Source organism: Rhinatrema bivittatum, chromosome 1, assembly GCF_901001135.1.
Source record: "Rhinatrema bivittatum chromosome 1, aRhiBiv1.1, whole genome shotgun sequence".
In the NCBI taxonomy this organism is placed as follows: Eukaryota; Metazoa; Chordata; class Amphibia; order Gymnophiona; family Rhinatrematidae; genus Rhinatrema; species Rhinatrema bivittatum.
In genome coordinates this window covers 500113511-500128600 of record NC_042615.1, presented here as the reverse complement: position 1 = coordinate 500128600, position 15090 = coordinate 500113511, and the positions used below count along the sequence as shown (strand labels likewise).

General features: G+C 49.3%; 1 protein-coding gene across 2 annotated transcripts in view; it reads right to left on the bottom strand.

Moving 5' to 3' along the window:
• CAV3 (caveolin 3) overlaps window positions 1-15090 on the bottom strand; it is a 39289-nt gene that overhangs the window by 8888 nt on the left and 15311 nt on the right. The window contains exon 2 of one of the 2 annotated variants that reach the window (XM_029609579.1): window positions 9880-9988. The exons of the other annotated variant lie outside the window; for it this stretch is intronic. Coding sequence (XP_029465439.1) covers window positions 9880-9988 — 109 coding nt within the window. The remainder of the gene's footprint in view (window positions 1-9879; window positions 9989-15090) is intronic. 2 annotated transcript variants of the gene reach the window in all.

The following is a 15090-nucleotide window of genomic DNA, read 5'->3' as shown; positions in this document are numbered from 1 at the left end:
CCTGTACAAGGTATGGTTAATACTTCCAGAAAGAGCAGTCTGCCAGTTCCTAGGGAAAAAAAAACAGCAAATTTTTGAGAAGAATAAGAATGATAATCCTAATACTTGTGAAGATGTAGAAGATCAAGGTTTCTTGCAGGCCAAGGAAGGAGGAAAATCTGAACAATGTGAGGGAAAGGCCAAATCTGTGCCATGCACTTTATTCTTAGTTGAAAGAACAGTGCTAGATAAGGTCTTGCATGATGAATCTGATTATTCATATATTGATGATGATGGTGATCATCAATCTGATGTGGATTTAAATATATCCAAAGCAGAAAGCCTGTGAGGGAGTCAGTTGGACCGTTAGATGATCAAGAGGTTAAAGGGGCACTTAGAGAAGATAAGGCCATCGCGGAAAGATTAAATCATTTCTTTGCTTCGGTGTTTACTGAAGAGGATGTTGGGGAGGTACCCGTAATGGAGAAGGTTTTCATGGGTAATGATTCAGATGGACTGAATCAAATCACGGTGAACCTAGAAGATGTGGTAGACCTGATTGACAAACTGAAGAGTAGTAAATCACCTGGACCGGATGGTATACACCCAGAGTTCTGAAGGAACTAAAAAATGAAATTTCAGACCTATTAGTAAACATTTGTAACCTATCATTAAAATCATCCATTGTACCTGAAGACTGGAGGATAACAAATGTAACCCCAATATCTAAAAAGGGCTCCAGGGGCGATCCAGGAAACTACAGACCGGTTAGCCTGACTTCAGTGCCAGGAAAAATAGTGGAAAGTGTTCTAAACATCAAAATCACAGAACATATAGAAAGACATGGTTTAATGGAACAAAGTCAGCATGGCTTTACCCAGGGCAAGTCTTGCCTCACAAATCTGCTTCACTTTTTTGAAGGAGTTATTAAACATGTGGATAAAGGTGAACTGGTAGATGTAGTATACTTGAATTTTCAGAAGGCGTTTGACAAAGTTCCTCATGAGAGTCTTCTAGGAAAAGTAAAAAGTCATGGGATAGGTGGCGATGTCCTTTCGTGGATTGCAAACTGGCTAAAAGACAGGAAACAGAGAGTAGGATTAAATGGACAATTTTCTCAGTGGAAGGGAGTGGACAGTGGAGTGCCTCAGGGATCTGTATTGGGACCCTTACTTTTCAATATATTTATAAATGATCTGGAAAGAAATACGACGAGTGAGATAATCAAATTTGCAGATGACACAAAATTGTTCAGAGTAGTTAAATCACAAGCAGATTGTGATAAATTGCAGGAAGACCTTGTGAGACTGGAAAAATTGGGCATCCAAATGGCAGATGAAATTTAATGTGGATAAGTGCAAGGTGATGCATATAGGGAAAAATAACCCATGCTATAATTACACACTGTTGGGTTCCATATTAGGTGCTACAACCCAAGAAAGAGATCTAAGTGTCATAGTGGATAACACATTGAAATCGTCGGTTCAGTGTGCAGCGGCAGTCAAAAAAGCAAACAGAATGTTGGGAATAATTAGAAAGGGAATAGGGAATAAAACGGAAAATGTCATAATGCCTCTATATCGCTCCATGGTGAGACCGCACCTTGAATACTGTGTACAATTCTGGTCGCCGCATCTCAAAAAAGATATAATTGCGATGGAGAAGGTACAGAGAAGGGCTACCAAAATGATAAGGGGAATGGAAACAGCTCCCCTATGAGGAAAGACTAAAGAGGTTAGGACTTTTCAGCTTGGAGAAGAGACGGCTGAGGGGGGATATGATAGAGATATTTAAAATCATGAGAGGTCTAGAAACGGGTAGATGTGAATCGGTTATTTACTCTTTCGGATAGTAGAAAGACTAGGGGGCACTCCATGAAGTTAGCATGGGGCACATTTAAAGCTAATCGGAGAAAGTTCTTTTATACTCAACGCACAATTAAACTCTGGAATTTGTTGCCAGAGGATGTGGTTAGTGCAGTCAGTGTAGCTGTGTTTAAAAAAGGATTGGATAAGTTCTTGGAGGAGAAGTCCATTACCTGCTATTAAGTTCATTTGGGGCGGATTTTAAATGCCCTGCACACGTAAATCCGGCCGGATTTACGCGCGCAGGGCCCTGGAGTGCCTATTTTGCATAGGCCCCCGGTGTCCGCAGAGCCCCGGGACGCGCGTAAGTCCCAGGGCTTTGTAAAAGGGTGGGGAGGGGGCGTGTCAGGGGCGTTCCCGAAACGACGCGGTGTTTCAGGGGCGTGCCATGGCATTTCAGGGGCAGGCCCGGGGGCGTGGTCGAGGCCTCCGGACCAGCCCCCGGGTTGGGTGACGGCGCGCCAACAGCCTGCTGGCGCGCGCAGATTTACATCTGCTTTTAGCAGGCGTAAATCTGCCAACAAAGGTAAGGGGGGTTTTAGATAGGGCCCGGGGGGGGGGGGGGGTTAGGGAGGGGAAGGTGGGGGGAGAGCAAAGGAAAGTTCCCTCCGAGGCCGCTCCGAAATCGGAGCGGCTTCGGAGGGAACAGGCAGCGCGCGCTGGGCTCGGCGCGCGCATGTTGCACAAATGTGCACCCCCTTGCACGCGCCGACCCCGGATTTTATAAGATACGCACGGCTACGCACATATCTTATAAAATCCATCGTACTTTTGTTCGCGCCTAGTGCGCGAACTAAAGTACGCAATCACGCAAATTTTAAAAATCTACCCCTTAGAGAATAGCCACTGCCATTAGCAATGGTAACATGGAATAGACTTAGTTTTTGGGTACTTGCCAGGTTCTTATGGCCTGGATTGGCCACTGTTGGAAACAGGATGCTGGGCTTGATGGACCCTTGGTCTGACCTAGTATGGCATTTTCTTATGTTATTATGTTCTTAATTATCTGCTAGCAAGGTGAAGGGAACATCTGTGGAAGGATCTCAGGGTTTCTTGACTAGTCAAATTTCTGGTGAGGAGGAGGAGAATACTACCAATGACAATGTATTTGCAGATGGTGGTAGTAGTAATATTTGTCAGAGTGCAATAACCACTGCCAGCATCACCCCTATACCATTTGAACATCAACAAGTGACTACTGTTACGCTTGGGCTGAGTTCAGGGGTAGTGAACACCACCCAAAGGGGTGGCTCCAGGTGGAGAGAGACAGGGATGGCTGGAAACCGTGGCTGGGTCAGGGCAGACAGCAAGAAGCAGTGTCTGGGTCTAGGCTGGGTCAGGGCAGGCGGCAGAGCAAGGCAGGTCAGAAGGCCCGTAGGCCACACACACACAGACGGCCCGTAGGCCAGACACCGTAAGCGGGGCAAGGCAGGTCAGAAGGCCCGTAGGCCACACACCGTGAGCGGGGCAAGGCAGGCCAGAAGGCCCGTAGGCCACACCCACACAGAAGGCCCGTAGGCCACACACCTGTAAGCGGGGCAAGGCAGGTCAGAAGGCCCGTAGGCCACACACACACACAGAAGGCCCGTAGGCCACACACCGTAAGCGGGGCAAGGCAGGTCAGTAGGCCCGTAGGCCACACACACACACAGAAGGCCCGTAGACCACACACCGTAAGCGGGGCAAGGCAGGTCAGTAGGCCCGTAGGCCACACACACACAGAAGGCCCGTAGGCCACACACAGTAAGCAGGGCAGAGAGCCCGTAGGCCAAACACACACAGACAATAGAGCAGAGGGCCCGTAGGACCGCATGCACAGTAAGCAAGGCAGGGTAGGGCAGAAGGTCCGAAGACCATACACAGCACAAGGTAGAAGGCCCGAAGGCCGCGCAGGGCAAGGCAAGACAAGACAAGGTAAAAGGCCCGAAGGCCGCGCAAGGCAAGGAAAGACAGAAGGCCCAAAGGCCACGCAAGGCAAGGCAAGACAGAAGGCCCAAAGGCCGCGCAAGGCAAGGCAAGACAGAAGGCCCGGAGGCCGCGCAAGGCAAGGCAAGACAGAAGGCCCGGAGGCCGCGCAAGGCAAGACAGAAGGCCCGAAGGCCGCGCAAGGCAAGGCAAGACAGAAGGCCCAAAGGCCACACAAGGCAAGGCAAGACAGAAGGCCCGGAGGCCACACAAGGCAAGGCAAGACAGAAGGCCCGGAGGCCGCGCAAGGCAAGGCAAGACAGAAGGCCCGGAGGCCGCGCAAGGCAAGACAGAAGGCCCGGAGGCCGCGCAAGGCAAGACAAGACAGAAGGCCCAAAGGCCGCGCAAGGCAAGGCAAGACAGAAGGCCCAAAGGCCGCGCAAGGCAAGACAGAAGGCCCAAGTGAGCTCGATGCCGAAGCACCGAGGCAACTGTCAGGCAGGGTTATAAGGGCACACCCAGAGCATAGAGTGGACAGAGGAGATGGACTGGGCCTGTCAGGAAAGCCAGCTCTAGAGGGACCCCTGGTGGTGAGGCGGTTGCACAGCAGCCACAGCCGTAACAGTACCCCCCCCTCAAGGCCTCCCCCTCCTCCAGGGTCCCATTTTTGCAGGGGGTACTCAATAATAAAGTCAGACCCCTCCGGGGGCGATGCAGCAGGTTCAACTCCTTTCTGAGGCAGCAAGGCAGTCCATAACCCCTCCTGGGATGATAAGGCAGGCACAACCCCAACCTGGGGCAGCAAAATCATCCATAACCCCTCCTGGGACAAGGCGGCAGAGTTAGACCTCTTCTGGGGCAAGGTGGCAGGTTCCATTCCTTCCTGAGGCAACAAAACAGTCCATAACCCCTTCTGGGGTGACAAGGGGAACACAAACCCCACCTGGGGCAGTGAAATAGTCCATAACCCCTCTTGAGACGACAAGGCAGGTGCTAACCCCTCCTGTGACGACAGCAGGGACGGTCCGGACCCTTCCAGGGTCGGCATCAGGGCCGGCACAGACTCCTCCCGAGTCGGCAGCTGGATCGGTACAGCAGGCTCAGATGGTTGAACAACAAAGTCTGTTGGCAGGACCGGTTTGGACCCCTCCGGGGACTGCAACAGGGCCGGTTTGGACCCCTCCGGGGACTGCAACAGGGCCAGTTCAGTAGGCTCGGATGGCTGAGTCAGAAAGTCTGTCAGTAGGACCGGTTCAGACCCCTCCGGGGACGGCAGCAGGACCGGTTCAGTAGGCTCAGATGGCTGAATCAAAAAGTCTGTTGGCAGGACCGGTTCGGGCCCCTCCGGGGACTGCAACAGGGCCGGTTTGGACCCCTCCGGGGACTGCAACAGGGCCAGTTCAGTAGGCTCGGATGGCTGAGTCAGAAAGTCTGTCAGTAGGACCGGTTCAGACCCCTCCGGGGACGGCAGCAGGACCGGTTCAGTAGGCTCAGATGGCTGAATCAAAAAGTCTGTTGGCAGGACCGGTTTCGGACCCCTCCGGGGACTGCAACAGGGCCGGTTTGGACCCCTCCGGGGACTGCAACAGGGCCAGTTCAGTAGGCTCGGATGGCTGAGTCAGAAAGTCTGTCAGTAGGACCGGTTCGGACCCCTCCGGGGACTGCAACAGGGCCGGTTCGAGCCCCTCCGGGGGCGGAAGCAGGACTGGTTCAGACCCCTCCAGGGGCAGCAGCAAAACCGGTTCGGACCCCTCCGAGGACGGCAGCAAGGCCGGTTCGAGCCCCTCCGGGGGCGAAGCAGCGGGCTCGGACTCCACTCGAAGCGATGAAGCAGGCTCGAACACCTCTCCGGGCGTTGTAGCAGGTTCGGACCCCTCTCGGGGCGATGAAGCAGGCTCGGCGCCTTCTCGGGGCGATGAAGCAGGCTCGGCGCCTTCTCGGGGCGATGAAGCAGGCTCGCACACCTCTCCGGGCGTTGTAGCAGGTTCGGACCCCTCTCGGGGCGATGAAGCAGGCTTGGCCCCCTCTTGGGGTGAGACAGCAGGCTTGGATCCCTCTTGGGGCGATGAAACAGGTTCAGGCCCCTCTCGGGGTGATGAAACAGGCTTGGACCCCTCGCAGGGTGATGCAGCAGAGTTGGACCCCTCTTGGGGTGATGAAACAGGTTCAGGCCCCTCTCGGGGTGATGAAACAGACTTGGAACCCTCTCGGGGTGATGAAACAGGTTCAGGCCCCTCGCGGGGTGATGAAACAGGCTTGGACCCCTCTTGGGGTGATGAAACAGGCTTGGACCCCTCTTGGGGTGATGAAACAGGTTCAGGCCCCTCTCGGGATGATGAAACAGGCGTGGACCCCTTGCGGGGAGATGCAGCAGACTTGGACCCCTCGCGGGGTGATGGAACAGGTTCAGGCCTCTCATGGGGTAATGCAGCACGCTTGGAAGGCAGAGCAACAAGGTTAGAATTAAGGCGCAGGGAGGACAAAGATTGTACTGCCGTGGGCTTGATACTTTGAGCCAGAAGCTCCTGCTTTTGTTTCTGGAGGGGCTGCTTAGAGAGGGCACAGGCAGTTCTAGGACGTCTCGGGAAGGTGCTCGTTAGTGTCTTAAGTGCAGCTGTGGGAAGCAGAGCTCTGCTAGAGTTAATTACTTCTCTCAGCTTTCGTTTCTGAGGCTCTAGCGTGGAAGTTATAGAAGGCTTCTTAACCCGGTGAGTTCTAAGATTTTCAGAATTAATACTTGTTTCCTGGTAGCAAGTTTTTTCAAAAGTGTCCAGAGATGAAGTGCTAGAATGCTTAATCCACAAACTGCTACATGAAATAATGTTGCTAACTGGGCCAGAAGCTGAACGCCCGGTAGTAGAACTAGCTGAGCTTTTGGGAGAAACAGATGGCCCGTTAGCTTTGCAGCGGGAGCAGGGTTCGCCTGGAGGCAAAAGGCACGGAAGACAGGAACATTTCCACCATCCTGGCTGTGGAGTAGAACAGTTTAAACACTCTTGATAAACAGAGACATTTCTCTTATTGCAGTTACTGCACAACCAGTGTTCCTGACCAGCAAGTTGACAGGCTAGACAGTTCTGATAGCTTAGGTAATTCAAGGTCTGACAGGAATTGCAGGTATAAAACTTTGAAGGAGGCATCTTGTAATAGGGAAAAAAAAAAAGGTTGACTCACCGGTTTAGCACACAGAGCTATCTCTTCCCCTGGAAATTTATGGCTTCGGCATACTGTTACGCTTGGGCTGAGTTCAGGGGTAGTGAACACCACCCAAAGGGGTGGCTCCAGGTGGAGAGAGACAGGGATGGCTGGAAACCGTGGCTGGGTCAGGGCAGACAGCAAGAAGCAGTGTCTGGGTCTAGGCTGGGTCAGGGCAGGCGGCAGAGCAAGGCAGGTCAGAAGGCCCGTAGGCCACACACACACAGACGGCCCGTAGGCCAGACACCGTAAGCGGGGCAAGGCAGGTCAGAAGGCCCGTAGGCCACACACCGTGAGCGGGGCAAGGCAGGCCAGAAGGCCCGTAGGCCACACCCACACAGAAGGCCCGTAGGCCACACACCTGTAAGCGGGGCAAGGCAGGTCAGAAGGCCCGTAGGCCACACACACACACAGAAGGCCCGTAGGCCACACACCGTAAGCGGGGCAAGGCAGGTCAGTAGGCCCGTAGGCCACACACACACACAGAAGGCCCGTAGACCACACACCGTAAGCGGGGCAAGGCAGGTCAGTAGGCCCGTAGGCCACACACACACAGAAGGCCCGTAGGCCACACACAGTAAGCAGGGCAGAGAGCCCGTAGGCCAAACACACACAGACAATAGAGCAGAGGGCCCGTAGGACCGCATGCACAGTAAGCAAGGCAGGGTAGGGCAGAAGGTCCGAAGACCATACACAGCACAAGGTAGAAGGCCCGAAGGCCGCTCAGGGCAAGGCAAGACAAGACAAGGTAAAAGGCCCGAAGGCCGCGCAAGGCAAGGAAAGACAGAAGGCCCAAAGGCCACACAAGGCAAGGCAAGACAGAAGGCCCAAAGGCCGCGCAAGGCAAGGCAAGACAGAAGGCCCGGAGGCCGCGCAAGGCAAGGCAAGACAGAAGGCCCGAAGGCCGCGCAAGGTAAGGCAAGACAGAAGGCCCAAAGGCCACACAAGGCAAGGCAAGACAGAAGGCCCGGAGGCCGCGCAAGGCAAGGCAAGACAGAAGGCCCGAAGGCCGCGCAAGGCAAGGCAAGACAGAAGGCCCGGAGGCCGCGCAAGGCAAGGCAAGACAAGACAGAAGGCCCAAAGGCCGCGCAAGGCAAGACAGAAGGCCCAAAGGCCGCGCAAGGCAAGACAGAAGGCCCAAGTGAGCTCGATGCCGAAGCACCGAGGCAACTGTCAGGCAGGGTTATAAGGGCACACCCAGAGCATAGAGTGGACAGAGGAGATGGACTGGGCCTGTCAGGAAAGCCAGCTCTAGAGGGACCCCTGGTGGTGAGGCGGTTGCACAGCAGCCACAGCCGTAACAACTACTACTAGTATGATATTGACGACAAGTGTCCAGTCTACAATAAGGGACACTAGAAAGAAATCTAAGATTTCGAATCATTTTCATGCTCTGGTTGATCAGGGATTTGCTGAATGCATCCATTATAAAAAGACAGTGAGCCAGGGAAGGATTATTGGACATCTTTCTAATAGAGTATGAGATATCACCTGGAAAGCAACATAGAGCATCGTTGCTTGCAGAAGAAGCTGGTCCCACCATTGTGGTTGCCCAGGCTTCAACTAAAGCAACAGGGAAGCCACAGGAGGAAAGTAGTGCAGAAGATTATGGTAATTTTTCTTCTTCTAGTGTTACCCCACAGCCCTCTTACTGCATGTGCAGCAGTCTCTTCCCCAGCAGCAGCAGCAAGTTACCATTGAGCAGGTGAGGTGGTGTCCTATTGCACTGTCCCAGAGCAGGAAGCAGGCAGTATCCAAAGTGGCTACACGACAGATTGCTGAAATGATTACTGTGGATGATCAGCCACTGCAGATCATAGAGAATGTTGGATTTAAGCAGCTGATCCATTTTTTTTTTTGCCCCTTATTACAAATTCCTTCAAGAACTACATTTAGCCATCAGGTGATCCTTTCCCTATACACACAATGCTGTGCTCAAATGAAGACTGTACTGGCAAGGGCAAAGAGGAGGAGCATCCATCTCAGTATTGACATTTGGACTAGTAGCTGGATGAGGCATTAGATGTAACAACAGTAGCACTAGCAGCAGCTCAAAAAAGGGTTCACCATCATTAGGATACTGGTGGGCTTTACCGTACACTCAAGTACTAGACAAGAGCCACACTTCAGAAAATATCTTACAGGTAATCCAGGGGGATGATGGAAGGATGGCATGGAATATTTAAATGGATATTTCATTACTGACAATGGTGCCAGTACTATTAAGGCTCTGGCTGATGGTGGATTCAAGGGCATCTAATGCTTTGCCCATACGTTGCACCCGGTAGTGAAGGATCCTTTGGGGCTTTGCGGCAAGGAAGGTGGTAGACAAGTCCTGAAGCAGTTGATAAGTGTTGCAAAATAGCTGGACATTTCAATTTGCCTTTACCTCTGTGAGAGGTGTTTTTTGGGTGGTTGAATGTTCACTTGCTAAGTTTTGCTGAGTTTGTAAAGTTGCATTCAACTCCCTGATTGCAGCACACAGGTCCTGAGTATCTAGCCTTCATATTTTTCTCACGTCTTTGCACAGCTACTTAAGTTCATTCTGCATAGCCTTCCATCCTGATGTCATATTGGCTTAAATTTGTTCCTGCCTAGCGAGTTCAGCTGCCAGGTTCTCTGCAAATGCATCCATGGATGTCCCTGGAGTTTCAAATGTTGTTCCCCTCCTGATTGGCAGCAGAGGTCTCTTCAACAAGAGGTGATCCTCCGTCCCCAGAGTTCGGTGTTGTCTCGATGCATGTTAAACTAAGCTGGACATTATCAGTGTCCTCTTGCAAGTAACCCTCTCCCAACTCCCTCTACCCCTCCCCCTCCCCCACCCCATACTCCTCCACCCACCTTCTTTTCCCTGCACTTCCACCCCAAGCTGCAGCCTCAAACTCTTGCACACCCCTCTCCTCCTGCCCCATCTGCCCTCCCTGACTACACTCACCTGAGACAGACGCCACACTTCTCGTTCACCTGTCTTGCACATCCTCACCCTCAGACTGCCCCCTCTGTCACACTCCATTCTCAAAAACTCCCACTCCACTCTTTCTTGCCTAGAGGACAAAAACACAAGACAGCAAGACAATAACAAAATGCTCTGCCAAACTACAATCACAGACAATAGACAAAGGGAAAGAACAATGAATAAACAATTAGCTCAAAAATACAGCAATCAACAATCGCAAAAATAACTCCTAAACCTGCTGCTAGTCTCTAGACACCTCCTATTCCCACCAACTCCAAATTACACCCATGCCAGGCTAATGTAAGGATTTCCTTTTTAGCAGGAAAGGGGTGTGTCCTGTATTGACATGCATGTACATCAATGAAAACTATTGAAGATCATGCCATTGTACAAAACCAATAAAACGTGCTACAATTTCCCGTACTCCTCTGTACAGGTGATGCTACATTTCCTGCGTTCACCAATGCAGTCAATAAGAGTAACACTACTTTTCCCACTCTTAAAAGACCCGCCATTATATTTGCCATGCAGTGTGACTTATCACCCATAAAAATACTAGCCATGTTTTGTGCAGCACACAATTATTCAAAATAATAAAAATACATTCCAGGTATGTAAACATTCTATGTTTTTACTGAACATGGATACGTGTTCACAGCCAGATTCATGATTACCTAGGCATTTTTCTGGGTGCCCTAGCATCCAGATTGGTGGTTATCTAGGCACCTTTCTGGGCATCCAATCCTAATTCTCACCCAAGCTGCCAGATACATGGCCAGAAGAGCGTCCAGATGGGTGATTACCTAGGCGCCTTTCTAGGCACCTGATCATCCAGATTTGCGCCCAACTGAGCACTTATATCCGACCGCACCCAAGTGGCCAAATAGATGGCCAGCAGAGCCCTGAGCAGCAAAGATTTGTAATTAGGTGCCTTTCTGGGCTCACGAGCGTCCAGATTCGCACCCAGTTGAGCGCCTATCTAGGTGCACGAGCATCTAAATTTGTGCTCAGTTGAGTGCCTATCTCTCTGCCATGCAGTTATCACCCATGAAAAATATTTGCAATTTTTTAGTTATTCAAAAAATTAAAAATACATTGCAGGGTCATACTTTCACTCTTACTTTTATGCGTGGATTTTCACTGCGGGTGCAGCCACTTATTACATAGGACATTACCGTGCTTAGGTACATGCATATCTTCGTGTGTGCGTGGATGTCTGTGCGCAAATCATTTCCATTATTTTTACATTCTACGGAAGCGCCAGACCTATTTTGCCATGGGTCTTAATTGGCCTCTAAATTTGTTAGTGTGCACTAATTCCTAGTTAACGCATCCTACTTTGAGTTATTGTGCACTAAGAAACACTAATGAGCATGCTCAATATAGTATGCACTAAATTCGTTAGTGCGCAGTAGGTCCTAGTTAGTGCGCACTATCCGGGAGTTAGTGCACACTAACTCCAAAATTGTAAAACAATGAAATAAGATCGTCCCGACCCATTTTACCAATGAAATGGCCCTAAAAACGAAACAATCTGAAAATGAAATGGGAAAAAAAAATGCTAGAGCATTGAAAGATCTTAAGTCAGTGATCTGCTCAGACTCAGTTTTTCAAAGCCCCAACTCCAGAAGTCTACTCATTTTTCATTCAAATGGATGTCTCTGATATAGTACTAGGAGCAGTGTTGGTACAGAGAAAGGACAATGAAGATCACTTAAATTTATATATTAGTTGGAAACTTATCCACATCCTCATTAAAAAAAAATTGACCATAGGTCAAAGAGAAGGAAGCTCTTTCTATTAAGTAGGCTCTCAAGGCTCTGTGTTACTAACTCTTGGAAGAAAGTTTAAGCTAGTCACTGACCACAAGCCACTCAAATGGATATATTGGACCAAGGAGTCCAATGTGAGAATAGTGAGCATATCTGGGAACTTTTGACTTCCAGTTACCCTGAGATTACCGAGGATTAGCCGGGGGGAGGGATCGGATGCTCACAAATTTGCTCTCATGAACACTCTTACATGTTCACACTTACTTTCACTGTTCATTCTCTCACATTCTCACATGTCCATTTACACCTTTACTTCTGCCATTCTCCCACCAACACACACACACACTCACTCACGTCTCTCCCTCTTACATACACACATGCCCACTCACTTTCACACTCATGCTCACTTGCACTCATCTCTCTCCTACTCACCTACATACACTCTCAGATCTCTTCTTCCTACACAAATACACACTCACTCACTCTCACAGACATGCTCATTCATTCTCTCTCCCCCTCCCCCCTTTCAAAACGCACTAGCAACAGCAGACTCTAACTTGGGCTCCTGGAGCAGCAGCAGCCTCTTCCTTCTCCTGTGCTGCGGAAGTGGACGCTGCCTGTTTCTTACCCCTCGTTTAATGCACGGGCAGGAAATCACAATGTCGATTGGCCAAGGCAAACAGGATTGGGCGGGCAAGTGGTTGGATACAGGAAACAGGCTGTGCAGGAGCAGGTGGTGTCACGAGGAAGCAAAGTTAAGAGTTAAAAAGGTCCGGAGATGGTAGAAATCACTGTCGAGTTCCTCCTTTTTCAGCCGTGCAAGACCAATGATGTTCCTTTCTTCTTTCCGGGTCCAAGCAGATTGGTTTGGCTGCAGCGCCTGGAGATTTCCGGTATTGGCCCAGAGACCCGGCCAGATCCGGAGAGTATGTATGATAATGAGGTGGTTGATGACATTACAGCCTTACAACTTTCAAACAGAACACTGACTCAGCAGACAACAGATATGCTGCCTTTCTGTCCCAGAAGGCTCTAGTAGCAGACAGAGCCATGCTTTTCAGCTGAGGAGGGCATGTGAGAAGTATATGCTCCCTATGACTAACAGCAAGGGTTAAACCTCAGAGAAAGTTAAAAGAAAGTCTTTATGGGGGGAGAAGAAGAAAAAACTATAGTTCCTAAGAGGCCGTGCAGGTCAGAAACTAATAGGAACTCAAAATGGCAGACTCCAGGTACGAAAGAGAAAGCTTGGATTTCCTACAGGAAGTGCACACCCCAGACTTGGCCAGAGAAAGCAGAGTCGAGGCATCTACTGGGAAGGATATCAGAGAGGTTTCTCCCTATGTAACCTCTGCATAGGGCACATAAAATAAAGACCAGGTGTTCAGGGGTTCTGATCTTTGTAACATGACTATAGGTTCAATTGAATTGAATCAGGCTCAGAGGTCTAGGGAATGGGGATCTCTTGCTGGACAGGGAATAGAAAAAAACAGGTATCCACTCTGTGACCATCTAACTGCCTCCCCTAGTGGAACTCTTGTCCTCCTCCTCAAACATTCCTTTGGTTGCTTCTTCTGCATTGAACCCTTGACCCGGAGATTCAGCAAAGGAAGTCTCACATTATGGTTTTATGGTCCCTACTTTGAAAACTTTTATTTACTTTTGGGGTATCAGCAGTAATCAGAAACGAAATGATGAGTCACAGTATTCTAACAGCAGAAATATTAACAGACACCGACAGCCTTAGATACGTAGACCCCCAACTCTTGATAGCAGCCAAAAAAGATAGAGCTCCCCCAGCTCTAGAAAACACCTACAATATTCTCCAGTTTGAACTCTGATAAGTGAGCCCGGAGTCCATCAGTACAGGATTTTTCCAGACTAAACTTGTTCTTGCCGATAACGGTGTCCAGTCTTCCCTTAGGGCTCTTGAAAAGACTGTAGGCTTTATCACACCAGCCTCCGTTGTACCAGGTGAAGCCACTTCTGAACTGAGAAAAACCGAACCTAAGGACAGATCCTGCTCCCTTGGACTCTTTTAGAGCCACCTCATACTCAGAAACTCAAGACTTATATAAACGAAGCTATACACCTTCTAGAGGTTATCTCTCCTATCACCCTCACTTAAAGAAATAGAAAATACAATGCTATACTGTGCTGCAGAATCACCTATCCAATAAGAATAATAATAGAGGCTAATTAGTAAAGGTGAAGTGAAATTAAAGGACACCTGAGGTCTCCAAATTTAGACTAAAGCTTCACCTCTTCGGAACTACGAAATCCATATTTTACAGAAGGGCTTCCCAAACCTGTCCTGTGGACCCCACAGCCAGTTGGGTTTTCAGGATATCCACAATGAATATGCATGAGATACATTTGCATATACTGAGCCTCCATGGTATGCAAATATATCTCATGCATATTCATTGTGAATATCCTGAAAACCCGACTGGCTGTGGGGTCCTCAGGACAGGTTTGGGAAGCCCTGCCTTACAGCATTACTCTACTGCGGTAGATAATTTCTTTACAGATACAAGAGAATAGGCATCTGTGATGATGGACAAGAAAACTACACATTTCGTGTTAGGCACCTCACAAGGCAAACTAACATCAGGAATCCTCTTGAATACAAGAAATGCACTTCTTATGAGAAAGAAATCATTTGATACTTCAGAAGTTAGGCACCTCTAGTGAACTAATATGAGAACATCAATACCAAGATGCACTCCTTCCTCCTTAAGAGGATAACTATTTGTAGAATCAGATCCCATCAATACCCACAGTTAGGTCCCTGAAATATATAAAAACCCACAGCACCTTCCACTTCACTCCTTGAGTATCTTCATTGAAAATACCATTTAATGAATTCATTGGATTAATGAAGACACATCCTGCTCCTTAGACAGGTCACCTCCTCACATTCTATCCACCTGTAGTTCCTGTTTGACACTGTAAAGTAAATTATTAAGGTTAGTAACTCTCCATTCTTCATACTTCTCTGTTACACTGTCCATCCTACAAGATACAATAGATAACAGACAAAAAAGAAAGGGAAAATAATGAGTAGGCTGCAATAATTTGTTTCTTTCTGGAGCTGAAATAGATAACAAAAAAAGTGCAATATTTATCATAGGTGCACAACATAAAAACAAGTGAGAAATTTTTCTTTTTTCTTCTTTTCATAAAAAATACAGAGAGAAAAAAATTGCAACTCAAGGGAAGCCAGCTCTGTCAGTGCTTGAGTACCCAATATTGAATGAACTCCTTTACTGTGTCCAGGGAGGGATCAGGGCCAGCAGAAGCACTAGGCCTGGGCCTAGTGCTCCAACCATTAGGGGGTGTGAGCTTTGTGGGGCCGCCGGCTGCAAGCGGCAGCGAGGAGGAGTAGAGTTTCAGCTGCTCGCTGCCCAGCACGATCAGG